Genomic DNA, 17516 nt, shown 5'->3' on the forward strand with positions numbered 1-17516 from the left:
TTGAAATCCGAATTTTCGGATTACTATTCCACACATCAAATCATTACTCTGTGAGGACCAGACTTGCGAGTAGACTCATTGAATAGAGCAGATCGTATGCTTGTGGAAGATTATTTTGTGACCTAAATCTTCATCATATGAAGTTACAATTTCAAGTGGCAAAAACAAAGATAAGCGACTTTAGGAAAAAATAAACTCTAGGCATAACTGATCTTTCAAAAAATGGCTCTGGGCACTAGAACTTGTTGTTGTTGTTGTTGTGGTCTTCAGTCCTGAGACTGGTTTGATGCAGCTCGCCATGCTACTCTATCCTGTGCAAGCTTCTTCATCTCCCAGTACCTACTGCAACCTACATCCTTCTGAAACTGCTTGGTGTATTCATCTCTTGGTCATTTCGAAAGCTTCTATTCTCTTATTGTCCAAACTATTAATTGTCTGTGTTTCACATCCATACAAACAAATCCAAACAAAATCCAAACAAATACTTTCGGAAATGACTTCCTGACACTTAAATCTAGACTCGATGTTAACAAATTTCTCTTCTTCAGAAACGCTTTCCTTACCATTGCCAGTCTGCATTTTATATCCTCTCTACTTCGGTCATCATCAGTTATTTTGCCCCCCAAATAGCAAAACTCCTTTATATGTTCTCATTTCCTAATCAAATTCCCTCAGCATCACAGGACTTAATTCGACTACATTCCCTTATCCTCGTTTTGCTTTTGTTGATGTTCATCTTATATCCTTATTTCAAGACGCTATCCATTCCATTCAACTGCTCTTCCAACTCCTTTGCTGTCTCTGACTAGAACTAAGATCTACTTAAACCTAACTAATCTAAGGACATCACACACAGCCATGCTCGAGGCAGGATTCGAACCTGCCACCGTAGCAGTCACGCGGTTCCAGTCTAAAGCACCTAGAACCGCGCAGCCACTGCAGCCTGTACCTGGTCTTTCGTTTCTTCGTTATCTCCCATTAGTTAACACTGCATAGTTGATAAGGGGCCCTTGCAAGCACATTTTTGAAGTTTAATAGCTTCCATGTCTCATGTATTTGTTGCCATATTCATATTGATTTGGCGGCTCGTTTTTGGGGCACCCGCTGCTAGATAGTTATTGATGCGTACAGCAACTTCCCTTTTGTTGTGTCTATGTCTTTTACAAGTCGCAGCAGGAGTCGTCCATGCAAAGAAGCATGGCGGGGAGCAGGCTGATGGTCCGCGCAAGAGCGACAGTTTGCAAGCAAATTATCAATTTGTTTACCAATGCCGACCCAAGTGCAGTGGTGAAGCGCTAATTGCTTCATCTGCACTATACTCCATTGACCAGCGTGCAGTAATCGGAGAATTTCCGATTGCAGCGAACGAGGTAGAACCACACGAGACTGATCATTGTCAGTTTGTAACAAAAAATCACCGTGGTGTACAGACAAGTTGTGACGTTGCGCAAAAAAACATTGAACAAGTGCATCACGAATCTGCGTAAGAGACGAAGGCCATTGAGTACGAATATACTGCAAAAGAATCTGTAAAGAAGAATCGGCGGCCGTCGCAGAAGCAATGCGTCGAAAATCCACCGGAAAATCATCAGCTTATTCCTTATACTGCGAATCAATAAACATGCATGACAATTCTGAAGAATAAAATTCGTCGTCAGGACGTATAGGGAGGTGAGACAATGCGTCGGGATTGCCATGCTGGGCCGTAGGCCGAAACAAAATTCCGTAATTATATAGTTAGTCTAAATAAGGACCATTGTTGCAACTTTTGTGCAATACGGGCTGGAACTGGCTTTGGGTGGTGAAACAACGACGTCAAATGCATATGCTCAGTGACCAAACAGAACTTGCGAACTTGGCCACTCCATAGACAATAGCTAAAGCTTCTTTCTCGATTTGAGAATAGTTTTGCTGGGCTGAATTGAGCAAATTAGACGCAAAACCGATAGGTTGATCGACTGAATTAATGCGGTGATGTGAGAAGATGCATTGACAGCCAAGACAACAGCTTTTGAGGGATCGAAAGGAATCAAACTGCCATAAAAGCAGATTTGAGCTTGTGGAAAGCAGCCTCGCATTCAGAAGACCAAACAAAAGAAACGTTCTTACGCCTAAGGCAATACAAAGGCGCTACAATCTGCGCTGCATTTGGTATAAACCGAACATAATATGTAATTTTGTCCAACACAGACTAAAGTTATTTTAACTTCCTGAGTGCCGGCAAGTCCCAGATCGCACTGAGATGTGATGGTGACGGGTGGATACCCTGTCCGTTAATCATTTGTTCTAAATACTGAATATCTCAAGACTGGGAGGAAGCCGGACCACTCTACACGTTGTACTCTGATTTAAGTTCTAACTCAAAGTCTATAACCCACGTTTCATCAACAGTGAGTAACAGATGCAGAAAGACTTCACCTCAAAACTCGAATGTCTGTTTCGTAAATACAGAAATACCCTGCCATTCGTGTTTTTGTTCAGCAGTGTAGCGGAAGGACGGACTGCACACAAATGGTTCTCTAGTTGAAGTGATTTGCCATTCTACAGCTACATCTGCATCTACATTTATACTCCGTAAGTCACGCAACGGTGTGTGGCGAAGGGCACTTTACGTGCCACTTTAATTACCTCCCTTTCATGTTCCACTCGCGTATGGTTTGCGGGAAGAACGACTGCCAGAAAGCCTCCGTGCGAATCTCTCTAATTTTACATTCGTGACCTCCTCGGGAGGTATAAGTAGGGGGATGCAATATATTCGATACCTCATCCAGAATCGCACCCTCTCGAAACCTGGACAGCAAACTGCACAGCGATGCAGAGCGCCTCTCTTGCAGAGACTGCCACTTGAGTTGCTAAACATCTCCGTAACGCTATCACGCTTACCAAATAACCCTGTGACGAAACGCGCCGCTCTTCTTTGGATCTTCTCTATCTCCTCCGTCAACCCGATCTGGTACGGATCCCACACTGATGACCAATACTCAAGTATAGGCCGAACGAGCGTTTTGTAAGCCACCTCCTTTGTTGATGGACTCCATTTTCTAAGGACTCACCCAATGAATCTCAACCTGACACCCGCCTTACCAACAATTAATTTTATATGATCATTCCACTTCAAATCGTTCTTCACGCATACTCCCAGATATTTTACAGAAGTAACTGCTACCAGTGTTTCTTCCGCTGTCATATAATCATACAATAAAGGATCCTTCTTTCTGTGTATTCGCAATACATTACATTAGTCTATTTTAAGGGTCAGTTGCCACTCCCTGCACCAAGTGCCTATCCGCTGCAGATCTTCCTGCATTTCGCTGCAATTTTCTAATGCTGCAACTTCTCTGTATACTACAGCATCATCCGTGAAAAGCCGCATGGAACTTCCGACACTATCTACTAGATCATTTATATATATTGTGAAAAGCAATTGTCCCATAGCACTCCCCTGTGGTACGCCAGAGGTTGCTTTAACGTCTATAGACGTCTCTCCATTAGTTTACTAAAGTCAGTGGAACCTCTATGGTCTCAGTAGGTTCTCCCAACTTTGCATGACATTCTTCTGTCACTGATTTTACACCTCTCGCATCCCTAACTTTTTTGGAACTTCTGATTTCAGGTTATCATTTATGCCTACCGAAATGCTTCAAAAATAATAAGGAATGCAAGAAACTGTTCAATGATCTAGTATGAACTCGCAACTAATGGCACTCACAGATCTGTACAATCCTGTGTAATTATCTCGAGTAGAGTTTCTACGTAAGTGTATGATATTGCACCTTCATCAGTGATAGTAGTAAACATCTGTGCAAGTTTAATTTTAAGTAAGTATTGCTGAAAAACAGAGAACTCTATTATTCTATCTCAACAGTCATTTCTTCTTCTGTTACATCCCTTTGCTCGTTCCAAGGTATAGTAACATAATTTGAAATTTAATATTATATCTAGATACCACATCTAGGAAATAAAAGAGAAAATCCTGATTTACATATAGAAAATTTTATTTTTAAGGTTACAGTAATACAGCAATATAAATAAATTAGAACACAAAATGAAATATCTTAAACAGCCTTGTAGATTCTCTTCGCCGAAACGCTTCCAAAGGTGTAAGTCTGCAACATAAAGTACGTCGAGACATTAGTGCAGATCATAAACGTGAACGAATCATTTCAAGTGCTGATAAAAAAAAGACATGAAATTAATACTATTCCCATTGAGTAATCTCAAAATTAATGTCTAAATCAAGAGAACTTTGATATTGTGGCTGATGAGCCTGTAAAAAATTCTATATTAGACAAGTAAGGACAGCTACAGATATGACATACCACGACCAGCTGCTGAGAGCTGAAGCTCTTCTCGAGAGTCACGGTCTTGCCATCCTCGCCTTTCTCGACCTTGAGCAGCGTGTGGTCGTCCTTGAGGGAAACGGAGCTATTCCACTTGTGGCCCAGGATCTCCTCTGCAAACTCCTCTCCCAGACGGAAAGTGACGCTGGTCTGGTGGTTCCCTGTTTGGATTGTCTCTGTGTACTTGTCGCCATCCACAATCAATGTCACTCGAGCCTTCGTCTTCAGGGCTACCTGCTTGTGGGCTGGGTCTGTCACCCCTGCAAAATAAGTACACGTAGCATATGGACACAAAATATTGCCATTGGATTAGGGGAAGGTATCCTACTAAGTTATTCTCTCTCAGTACATATCTTGACGACAGAATGAAACAGAAGGTAATTTGCCTGTACTTCTTTCTGCAAACTTTTAGCACAGTGCTATTTTGAAACTACATCCAGAATCAGAACCAGAAACCAGACACCTCTTTTAATTTTTCCACACTCTTTGTAATCGTATGTGCTATATGCATGTGCCTTCTCCACAACTAAATGTTTTGAAACAAACATAATCAGTTGAGCATCGTAGGAGTAATTGGAATGATCTGAAGTATATACTACCTTGTGATCTCTAGGTAATTCAATCAGCTAATAAATAAATTACTGTGGCACAGTTTCCATAACAAATGGGTCCAACCAACAAATTGGCAGGTTTTGTTTCTTCGTGCACAATGACACATTTCCTCAGCGAAGTAGCAAGTAAATATTTTAGTTAACTATGGACTCCTGGATTCGTATGCATAGTAATATGTGTTATGTGTGTGTTGTTGATGACGATGAAACACAGAACAGATGAGGGGAACACGATGACAATCAAAACCGACTCGTATCAAAGAGTTCCATCCGTTCACCAAGTGATTCGCTGTCATGTCACAGGTCCTCACTTAATGCGTAATTGTGGATGTCTCATAGTCAAATTAAGACATGCTGTAAAGTTAGTACAACTAAAAAGTTACTTTTTTCTCCCCTTGATAGCTAAATCTAACAATGAAACTTTATTTTAATGCTAGGGTTCAGAATATCGGTTCCAAGCTGAGCACCATCGTAAAAACTTGCGGTACGACATTGGACTTCTGGAGTATTGCAGGGAAGCCAACAGACCTCTTAGGCATTACCAGAAAAGATACTAGCTTCACTAACTATTTGTTAGGGAATATTACTGAAGAATAATTCTAGACTTTGAACTGCGTCTTTACACCGTGAAAAATCTGTTCAGAGTTTAAGGAGCATTGAAAAACAGTTTTCCACTGTCACCTTCTTGCACTTTGGCGACTTGCACTTATTTGTTTACTGTTAGAATTGGATGGTCTACAGTCCATATACTACGACGGAGTGCACATCCAGTTAATGACAAAAGAAACAATGACTGTTATAATAATTATACATACACAACCACGACATTCAATCACAATATGCACAATGCAGTTAGGATGAACAATACCCATTTGAAGAATAACAGCTCTAGTGATGTTTTATGCTGTTCATGTCCATAGCTTCTGTAAGATATGGACTGAGCATAAAATTGAAGACATTTAAGGTGGAGATAGGAAGTGGAAATAAATAAGAGAATGTACGAAGATGTAGGGGTTAGATCCGAATCGCAGCTGTCATGGAGACTGACTACATTGTATTGCTGTTTCCTTATCTATATCGTCCTGTGATTATGTTTCAGGTTCTGAAGATACAGATCCTATGTTACCCTCACAGAACGTTTGTTAATAGTAACGTTACGCTACACTATAAAGAAGCAATTGAATTCTGGAGTGAAGATAAGCTATAGCTACTGTTGCTATAACTAGAACACTAATCTGATTTTTGCAGTGCTAGAAGCGTTTGACCTGCGCAAAATCTACGAATAACAGCTGTGTTTCTCTCGTTTGTAGTGGCAATGTTGGTGAGGACTTGGACGTAACTGTGGAGTGTGAGCTCCACACGCCACAGGAACACCACAGGAACTCTAAAGCTGCCTGACCTGATGGACATTGGAACCCAAATGTTCCTGATCGCGAATCTATCTCTCAATAAATACGCTGTCTTACAAGGTCGGCTAAACAGCGTGTATTCTAGTATTCAACAGCGACAATAACGTTTTTTTTAGCATTAGAAAGAAACCAGCAAATGAGCACGTAATACGACGATCTAGCTAGTCTCTACTCACCGTAGACGTCAAACATGGCCTCAACATTCTGCTGACTATCCAGGTCTAGCTCGTAGGTCTTCCCAGAGAACTGCTTCACCATTTTGCAGGCGGTTCTACTGATGTCGGCTGTAGCTGGGTGACTTCGGAAGTCTCATGCCCTGTGATCCAGCAAAAGCTCTTTTATACCGGTACACCGCTGCAAGCCGAGTGCAGGTGTGACTGACAGAGATAAGCAAACTTCCTGCTGTATCGTAACGACTTCCCGCGTACAAAGTTCCGATTCATTCCATCTGACGGTTACAGAGATAATGCTGTTGCACCTTGTTAAGCTATTGTAATATATCTTAAGTGCTTTCTTCCATGAGATTAACTTTTTATCTTCGTGTAAGAGAACGCTGCATTAACGTTGCATGTAAACTCTACGCCTTAGAATTAAGCTTCATAATATGCTTTGCAAGAAAGAAACATACCTGAAAGGAATTGATAGTGTTTTGATAGAGGTTACCAATTCAACATTAACAAAAGTAGAACAATGGTAATGGAGTTTAGTTAAGTCAGGAAATTAGATTACGAAATGGCACACTAAAAGCTTTGCTAACTGAGCAGTAAACTAACAATCTAATTGACGAGACCCAAAGTAGAAATGATACAAAAGCAGACTGGCAATATCAAGAAAAACATTTCTAAAAAATAAGAATTTAGTAACATCAAATATGTATTTATGAAGATCAGAAGTCTTTGTCTGAAGTTAAACCCGGTGCGAAGGTAAAACACGGACGATACACATTTCAGGGTAGAAGGAGTAGGAGGATTTGAATGAGATGAAGACTAGATTTGTAGATCGGATGGCTCATGAGGGAAAGGAAATTTATCGCAAAACTTGAATTAAAGATGATACCGATTGATATGCCACGTCTTATCAACGATCGTCAATATGGTAATGATTGGAAGGGGGCATATATTGTGGAGGCAGACCAAGGATTCACTGTAGTAAGCAGTCTGAAATGTGTGTAGTTTGTAATAGTTGTACAAAGATGAAGAGACTTTTACAGAACAGATTAGTGTGGAGGACCTGCATCAGACCAATCTTTTCACTGAAGAGCACAACTAAAACGTGTTCCAAACCAAATGATTCCCGGAGGACTCATAAGCCAGACTTTATACAAGGTGGTCCATTGATCGTGACTGGGCCAAATATCTCACGAAATAAGCGTCAAACGAAAAAACTACAAAGAACGAAACTTGTCTAGCTATAATGGGGAAACCAGATGGCGCTATGGTTGGCCCGCTAGATGGGGCTACCATAGGTCAAACGGATATCAACTGTGTGTTTTGAAATAGGAACCCCCACTTTGATTACATATTCGTGTAGTATGTAAAGAGTATTTTACTTGGACCACTTTTTACGCTCGCTGTAATGGTGACAAACATGTGGCTCACAATTTTAGACGAAAAATTGGTAAGAGATAGGTTAAAATACAGAACATAGGTACGTTTGAACATTTTATTTCGGTTGTTCCAATGTGCTACATGTACCTTTGTGAACTTACCATTTCTGAGAACGCATGCTGATACAGCGTGATTACCTGTAAATACCACATTAATGCAACAAATGCTCAAAATGATGTCCGTCAACCTCAATGCATTTGGTAATAAGTGTAACGACATTCCTCTCAACACCTAGTAGTTCGCCTTCCGTAATGTTCGCACATGCATTGACAATGCGCTGACGCATGTTGTCAGGCGTTGTGGTGGATCACGATGGCAAATATCCTTCACCTTCCCCCATAGAAAGAAATCTGGGGACGTCAGATCCGGTGAACGTGCGGGCCATGGTATGGTGCTTCGACGACCAATCCACCTGTCATGAAATATGCTATTCAATACCGCTTCAAACGCACGCGAACTATCTGCCGGACACCCATCATGTTGGAAGTACATCGCCATTCTGTCTGACAGTGAAACATGTTGTAGTAACACCAGTAGAACATTACGTAAGAAATCAGCATACATTGCACCATTTAGATTTCCATTGAAAAAATGGGGGCCAATTATCCATCCTCCCATAATGCAGCACCATACATACCCGCCAAGATCGCTGATGTTCCACTTGTCGCAACCATCGTGGAGTTTCCGTTGCCTAATAGTGCATATTATACCGGTTTACGTTACCGCTTCGTGAATGGTGAATGACGCTTCGTCGCTAAATATAAAGCGTGCAAGAAATGTCATCGTCCCGTAATTTCTCTTGTGCCCAGTGACAGAACTGCACACAAATGGTTCTCTAGTTGAAGTGATTTGCCATTCTACAGCTACATCTGCATCTACATTTATACTCCGTAAGTCACGCAACGGTGTGTGGCGAAGGGCACTTTACGTGCCACTTTAATTACCTCCCTTTCATGTTCCACTCGCGTATGGTTTGCGGGAAGAACGACTGCCAGAAAGCCTCCGTGCGAATCTCTCTAATTTTACATTCGTGACCTCCTCGGGAGGTATAAGTAGGGGGATGCAATATATTCGATACCTCATCCAGAATCGCACCCTCTCGAAACCTGGACAGCAAACTGCACAGCGATGCAGAGCGCCTCTCTTGCAGAGACTGCCACTTGAGTTGCTAAACATCTCCGTAACGCTATCACGCTTACCAAATAACCCTGTGACGAAACGCGCCGCTCTTCTTTGGATCTTCTCTATCTCCTCCGTCAACCCGATCTGGTACGGATCCCACACTGATGACCAATACTCAAGTATAGGCCGAACGAGCGTTTTGTAAGCCACCTCCTTTGTTGATGGACTCCATTTTCTAAGGACTCACCCAATGAATCTCAACCTGACACCCGCCTTACCAACAATTAATTTTATATGATCATTCCACTTCAAATCGTTCTTCACGCATACTCCCAGATATTTTACAGAAGTAACTGCTACCAGTGTTTCTTCCGCTGTCATATAATCATACAATAAAGGATCCTTCTTTCTGTGTATTCGCAATACATTACATTAGTCTATTTTAAGGGTCAGTTGCCACTCCCTGCACCAAGTGCCTATCCGCTGCAGATCTTCCTGCATTTCGCTGCAATTTTCTAATGCTGCAACTTCTCTGTATACTACAGCATCATCCGTGAAAAGCCGCATGGAACTTCCGACACTATCTACTAGATCATTTATATATATTGTGAAAAGCAATTGTCCCATAGCACTCCCCTGTGGTACGCCAGAGGTTGCTTTAACGTCTATAGACGTCTCTCCATTAGTTTACTAAAGTCAGTGGAACCTCTATGGTCTCAGTAGGTTCTCCCAACTTTGCATGACATTCTTCTGTCACTGATTTTACACCTCTCGCATCCCTAACTTTTTTGGAACTTCTGATTTCAGGTTATCATTTATGCCTACCGAAATGCTTCAAAAATAATAAGGAATGCAAGAAACTGTTCAATGATCTAGTATGAACTCGCAACTAATGGCACTCACAGATCTGTACAATCCTGTGTAATTATCTCGAGTAGAGTTTCTACGTAAGTGTATGATATTGCACCTTCATCAGTGATAGTAGTAAACATCTGTGCAAGTTTAATTTTAAGTAAGTATTGCTGAAAAACAGAGAACTCTATTATTCTATCTCAACAGTCATTTCTTCTTCTGTTACATCCCTTTGCTCGTTCCAAGGTATAGTAACATAATTTGAAATTTAATATTATATCTAGATACCACATCTAGGAAATAAAAGAGAAAATCCTGATTTACATATAGAAAATTTTATTTTTAAGGTTACAGTAATACAGCAATATAAATAAATTAGAACACAAAATGAAATATCTTAAACAGCCTTGTAGATTCTCTTCGCCGAAACGCTTCCAAAGGTGTAAGTCTGCAACATAAAGTACGTCGAGACATTAGTGCAGATCATAAACGTGAACGAATCATTTCAAGTGCTGATAAAAAAAAGACATGAAATTAATACTATTCCCATTGAGTAATCTCAAAATTAATGTCTAAATCAAGAGAACTTTGATATTGTGGCTGATGAGCCTGTAAAAAATTCTATATTAGACAAGTAAGGACAGCTACAGATATGACATACCACGACCAGCTGCTGAGAGCTGAAGCTCTTCTCGAGAGTCACGGTCTTGCCATCCTCGCCTTTCTCGACCTTGAGCAGCGTGTGGTCGTCCTTGAGGGAAACGGAGCTATTCCACTTGTGGCCCAGGATCTCCTCTGCAAACTCCTCTCCCAGACGGAAAGTGACGCTGGTCTGGTGGTTCCCTGTTTGGATTGTCTCTGTGTACTTGTCGCCATCCACAATCAATGTCACTCGAGCCTTCGTCTTCAGGGCTACCTGCTTGTGGGCTGGGTCTGTCACCCCTGCAAAATAAGTACACGTAGCATATGGACACAAAATATTGCCATTGGATTAGGGGAAGGTATCCTACTAAGTTATTCTCTCTCAGTACATATCTTGACGACAGAATGAAACAGAAGGTAATTTGCCTGTACTTCTTTCTGCAAACTTTTAGCACAGTGCTATTTTGAAACTACATCCAGAATCAGAACCAGAAACCAGACACCTCTTTTAATTTTTCCACACTCTTTGTAATCGTATGTGCTATATGCATGTGCCTTCTCCACAACTAAATGTTTTGAAACAAACATAATCAGTTGAGCATCGTAGGAGTAATTGGAATGATCTGAAGTATATACTACCTTGTGATCTCTAGGTAATTCAATCAGCTAATAAATAAATTACTGTGGCACAGTTTCCATAACAAATGGGTCCAACCAACAAATTGGCAGGTTTTGTTTCTTCGTGCACAATGACACATTTCCTCAGCGAAGTAGCAAGTAAATATTTTAGTTAACTATGGACTCCTGGATTCGTATGCATAGTAATATGTGTTATGTGTGTGTTGTTGATGACGATGAAACACAGAACAGATGAGGGGAACACGATGACAATCAAAACCGACTCGTATCAAAGAGTTCCATCCGTTCACCAAGTGATTCGCTGTCATGTCACAGGTCCTCACTTAATGCGTAATTGTGGATGTCTCATAGTCAAATTAAGACATGCTGTAAAGTTAGTACAACTAAAAAGTTACTTTTTTCTCCCCTTGATAGCTAAATCTAACAATGAAACTTTATTTTAATGCTAGGGTTCAGAATATCGGTTCCAAGCTGAGCACCATCGTAAAAACTTGCGGTACGACATTGGACTTCTGGAGTATTGCAGGGAAGCCAACAGACCTCTTAGGCATTACCAGAAAAGATACTAGCTTCACTAACTATTTGTTAGGGAATATTACTGAAGAATAATTCTAGACTTTGAACTGCGTCTTTACACCGTGAAAAATCTGTTCAGAGTTTAAGGAGCATTGAAAAACAGTTTTCCACTGTCACCTTCTTGCACTTTGGCGACTTGCACTTATTTGTTTACTGTTAGAATTGGATGGTCTACAGTCCATATACTACGACGGAGTGCACATCCAGTTAATGACAAAAGAAACAATGACTGTTATAATAATTATACATACACAACCACGACATTCAATCACAATATGCACAATGCAGTTAGGATGAACAATACCCATTTGAAGAATAACAGCTCTAGTGATGTTTTATGCTGTTCATGTCCATAGCTTCTGTAAGATATGGACTGAGCATAAAATTGAAGACATTTAAGGTGGAGATAGGAAGTGGAAATAAATAAGAGAATGTACGAAGATGTAGGGGTTAGATCCGAATCGCAGCTGTCATGGAGACTGACTACATTGTATTGCTGTTTCCTTATCTATATCGTCCTGTGATTATGTTTCAGGTTCTGAAGATACAGATCCTATGTTACCCTCACAGAACGTTTGTTAATAGTAACGTTACGCTACACTATAAAGAAGCAATTGAATTCTGGAGTGAAGATAAGCTATAGCTACTGTTGCTATAACTAGAACACTAATCTGATTTTTGCAGTGCTAGAAGCGTTTGACCTGCGCAAAATCTACGAATAACAGCTGTGTTTCTCTCGTTTGTAGTGGCAATGTTGGTGAGGACTTGGACGTAACTGTGGAGTGTGAGCTCCACACGCCACAGGAACACCACAGGAACTCTAAAGCTGCCTGACCTGATGGACATTGGAACCCAAATGTTCCTGATCGCGAATCTATCTCTCAATAAATACGCTGTCTTACAAGGTCGGCTAAACAGCGTGTATTCTAGTATTCAACAGCGACAATAACGTTTTTTTTAGCATTAGAAAGAAACCAGCAAATGAGCACGTAATACGACGATCTAGCTAGTCTCTACTCACCGTAGACGTCAAACATGGCCTCAACATTCTGCTGACTATCCAGGTCTAGCTCGTAGGTCTTCCCAGAGAACTGCTTCACCATTTTGCAGGCGGTTCTACTGATGTCGGCTGTAGCTGGGTGACTTCGGAAGTCTCATGCCCTGTGATCCAGCAAAAGCTCTTTTATACCGGTACACCGCTGCAAGCCGAGTGCAGGTGTGACTGACAGAGATAAGCAAACTTCCTGCTGTATCGTAACGACTTCCCGCGTACAAAGTTCCGATTCATTCCATCTGACGGTTACAGAGATAATGCTGTTGCACCTTGTTAAGCTATTGTAATATATCTTAAGTGCTTTCTTCCATGAGATTAACTTTTTATCTTCGTGTAAGAGAACGCTGCATTAACGTTGCATGTAAACTCTACGCCTTAGAATTAAGCTTCATAATATGCTTTGCAAGAAAGAAACATACCTGAAAGGAATTGATAGTGTTTTGATAGAGGTTACCAATTCAACATTAACAAAAGTAGAACAATGGTAATGGAGTTTAGTTAAGTCAGGAAATTAGATTACGAAATGGCACACTAAAAGCTTTGCTAACTGAGCAGTAAACTAACAATCTAATTGACGAGACCCAAAGTAGAAATGATACAAAAGCAGACTGGCAATATCAAGAAAAACATTTCTAAAAAATAAGAATTTAGTAACATCAAATATGTATTTATGAAGATCAGAAGTCTTTGTCTGAAGTTAAACCCGGTGCGAAGGTAAAACACGGACGATACACATTTCAGGGTAGAAGGAGTAGGAGGATTTGAATGAGATGAAGACTAGATTTGTAGATCGGATGGCTCATGAGGGAAAGGAAATTTATCGCAAAACTTGAATTAAAGATGATACCGATTGATATGCCACGTCTTATCAACGATCGTCAATATGGTAATGATTGGAAGGGGGCATATATTGTGGAGGCAGACCAAGGATTCACTGTAGTAAGCAGTCTGAAATGTGTGTAGTTTGTAATAGTTGTACAAAGATGAAGAGACTTTTACAGAACAGATTAGTGTGGAGGACCTGCATCAGACCAATCTTTTCACTGAAGAGCACAACTAAAACGTGTTCCAAACCAAATGATTCCCGGAGGACTCATAAGCCAGACTTTATACAAGGTGGTCCATTGATCGTGACTGGGCCAAATATCTCACGAAATAAGCGTCAAACGAAAAAACTACAAAGAACGAAACTTGTCTAGCTATAATGGGGAAACCAGATGGCGCTATGGTTGGCCCGCTAGATGGGGCTACCATAGGTCAAACGGATATCAACTGTGTGTTTTGAAATAGGAACCCCCACTTTGATTACATATTCGTGTAGTATGTAAAGAGTATTTTACTTGGACCACTTTTTACGCTCGCTGTAATGGTGACAAACATGTGGCTCACAATTTTAGACGAAAAATTGGTAAGAGATAGGTTAAAATACAGAACATAGGTACGTTTGAACATTTTATTTCGGTTGTTCCAATGTGCTACATGTACCTTTGTGAACTTACCATTTCTGAGAACGCATGCTGATACAGCGTGATTACCTGTAAATACCACATTAATGCAACAAATGCTCAAAATGATGTCCGTCAACCTCAATGCATTTGGTAATAAGTGTAACGACATTCCTCTCAACACCTAGTAGTTCGCCTTCCGTAATGTTCGCACATGCATTGACAATGCGCTGACGCATGTTGTCAGGCGTTGTGGTGGATCACGATGGCAAATATCCTTCACCTTCCCCCATAGAAAGAAATCTGGGGACGTCAGATCCGGTGAACGTGCGGGCCATGGTATGGTGCTTCGACGACCAATCCACCTGTCATGAAATATGCTATTCAATACCGCTTCAAACGCACGCGAACTATCTGCCGGACACCCATCATGTTGGAAGTACATCGCCATTCTGTCTGACAGTGAAACATGTTGTAGTAACACCAGTAGAACATTACGTAAGAAATCAGCATACATTGCACCATTTAGATTTCCATTGAAAAAATGGGGGCCAATTATCCATCCTCCCATAATGCAGCACCATACATACCCGCCAAGATCGCTGATGTTCCACTTGTCGCAACCATCGTGGAGTTTCCGTTGCCTAATAGTGCATATTATACCGGTTTACGTTACCGCTTCGTGAATGGTGAATGACGCTTCGTCGCTAAATATAAAGCGTGCAAGAAATGTCATCGTCCCGTAATTTCTCTTGTGCCCAGTGACAGAACTGTACGCGACGTTCAGAGTCGTCGCCATGCAATTGCTGGTGGATAGAAATATGGTATGGCTGCAATCGATGTTGATGTAGCATTCTTAACACCGACGTTTTTGAGATTCCCAATTCCCGCGCAATTTGTCTACTACTGAAGAGTGGATTACCTGCGACAGCAGCTAAATCACCTACTTGGGCATCATCATTTGTTGCAGGTCGTGGCTGACATTTCACATGTGGCTGAACACTTCCTGTTTCCTTAAATAACACTTGGATGATGTCGTCCAGAATACCGAGCAGCATACATATCACACATCACAATAGCCATAAATCAACACGATATCGACCTTTTCCGCATTTGTTAAACGGTCCATTTTACACGAATAATGTATCACGAAGCAAATACCGTCCGCACTGGCGGAATGTTACGTGATACCACGTGCTTATACGTTTTTGAGTATTACATCGCCAGCTATCACAAAGCGAAAAAAGTGGTCCAACGAAAATATTCATATTTATATACGCAGTACACGAATATGTAATAAAAATTGGGGTTACTATATAAAAAAACGCAGTTGATATCTGTTTGACCTATGGCAGCGCCATCTAGCGGGCCAACCATAGCGCCATTTCGTTTCCCCCTTCAAGCTAGACGACTGTCGTTCTTTGTAGTTTTTTCGCTTGATGCTTATTTCGTGAGATATTTGGCCCGTTCTCTATCAATGGACAACTCTGAATATACTTCGCTTGTGGGGTCTGAGTAATGTATTTACATTCTATATCACGTTCACACTATTTTGTTAGTTCAGACGTGTCTGGACTACGAGTGTAGATGGTTTGAAAGGAGTAGCTTGTATACAGAAACTCGCATTTACACTTTCGCATGAATGTGGTTTGCGAATATAGTGAGAAATGAGCTCAAGTGAATTAGAACTTTGCTATGTCTTTTGGACGTGGCTGAATTAGAGATCACGACAAGAGTTCGTCCATTGTTCACCATGTGCCATGAATAAGCAGCTCCCACGAAGCCACGAAACCCTCCTAACTCATAATCTGATCAGGATACAACAATTTGCCACGCTACTCCCTTGTTATGTTTCAGACCAAAGGCTTTTCAGATCAAAAGGTGGCTTTCAGAAACAGTAAAGATCACAGGAGACGAAATTATTGACATTCATCATTCTTTTGTTTCCAATTCTGTCTTTTTGAAATTGATTTCCTCTGATTTGTGCTCATAGATAGCTGACAAGTGTGGTAGCAAAATGAAATTTAATCATGCAGACGGAACCGTTAGTGACGTTCTTGTTTCCCATGCTGGGCTAGGCATTCGAACAGTGAGAGTTTTCGAACTGCCGTTCGAGGTCCCTGCCGGAGCAATCAATGCTGCTCTTCAGCCCTATGGTAGAGTTATATCCAATATTGCAGAAAAATGGTCGGAGCAGTATATGTTTCCGGTTTTGAATGGAGTTTGAGCTCTTACGACATATCCTTTCTTACTTGAATATCTGTGGCTATCGCTCTCTCATAATTTATGATGGGCAGCCACGGACTTGTGCGTTATGTAACGCCACAGGGCACATCAGAAGTGAGTGCAGTAGAAGGCGTGTTTCTCAGTTACCGACCAACGAGGCGGCGGTCCCTGGACAAGTTGTTAGCATGCAAGTGACGTACGCTGCCGCGGCAGGTATCCAGCCCCCCTATCAACAGAATATGGGCGAGCAGGCGGGACCTTCCGATACGCGCACGGAAACAGGAAGCACCGAAGAGTTGACTAACGATGACAATCAGAATCTGGCCAGTAATGACGTCACTGAGAGCACACCGCGCTTGCCCTCTGAGTCTGACAACTCTTCCAACGAGCGACAAGCTTCATCGATAATACCTGATGTAGACATTTTAAGAGTACGAAGCGGTAGTTACACACGAAAGGGCCAACATACCTGAGGGAACTACAGTGGATGGACATAAAGAGGAAGTGATGCAACAAATAAATGACAACCACACAGATGACAGGACACCACAAACGGGTTCAGAAAACGTCAAAGGAAAAGGGGGGCGCAAGAAGACTAACCAATGACACCACCCATCTCACGTGTCGTAGAAACAGCAGCAACGTCCGACTCCGAAATTAACGGAGCTCAAAAATCTTCCGCCACGAAGGCGGGACAGGTGACTTCTCCTCGACCTTCCATGAACTCGCCAGAAAGTTCACCAAAGGTTTCACTGACGGTTTCACCGAAGTCATCAAAAAATAAAAAGGAGACGAAGAGCACCTCAAGCTGCAGAGAACTTGGCCCCTCCTTTAAGGAAGCGGCTGAGGAAGATACAGGAGACCGAAAAGAAGGACGAAGATACACAAAAGGAAGCGGTCGGCTAGTCTTCGGACCGGAACAAGAGACAAGAACGGGCTGACACGCCACACGGAACATTTGAACCCTTGCATGACAATGCGACATCAGATATG

At 41.5% G+C, this 17516-nt stretch overlaps 2 protein-coding genes across 3 annotated transcripts in view; both read right to left on the minus strand.

The window, feature by feature from the left end:
- Positions 1 to 12957, minus strand: part of LOC126284699 (fatty acid-binding protein, muscle-like) — a 28985-nt gene extending 16028 nt beyond the window's left edge. The window contains exons 1-3 of one of the 2 annotated variants that reach the window (XM_049983830.1): positions 12820 to 12957; positions 10603 to 10883; positions 10301 to 10389 (exon numbers count right to left, since the gene is read on the minus strand). In XM_049983830.1, the coding sequence (XP_049839787.1) occupies positions 10339 to 10389; positions 10603 to 10883; positions 12820 to 12901 (414 nt within the window). In that variant the 5' untranslated portion in view covers positions 12902 to 12957 and the 3' untranslated portion in view covers positions 10301 to 10338. Of the gene's footprint in view, positions 1 to 10300; positions 10390 to 10602; positions 10884 to 12819 lie in introns of those variants that run through there. The other variant, XM_049983829.1, reaches the window with a different exon arrangement.
- LOC126284701 (fatty acid-binding protein, muscle-like) lies at positions 4016 to 6649 on the minus strand. Its single transcript, XM_049983831.1, has 3 exons — positions 6537 to 6649; positions 4320 to 4600; positions 4016 to 4106 (listed from the first exon to the last, which is right to left on the minus strand). Exons 1-3 carry the CDS (start codon positions 6616 to 6618, stop codon positions 4056 to 4058), a joined length of 414 nt encoding a protein of 137 aa, XP_049839788.1. The 5' UTR covers positions 6619 to 6649; the 3' UTR covers positions 4016 to 4055.
- Positions 12958 to 17516: the final 4559 nt, after the last annotated feature.

The sequence above is a fragment of the Schistocerca gregaria genome, chromosome 8 (genome assembly GCF_023897955.1).
Source record: "Schistocerca gregaria isolate iqSchGreg1 chromosome 8, iqSchGreg1.2, whole genome shotgun sequence".
NCBI classification, from domain to species: Eukaryota; Metazoa; Arthropoda; class Insecta; order Orthoptera; family Acrididae; genus Schistocerca; species Schistocerca gregaria.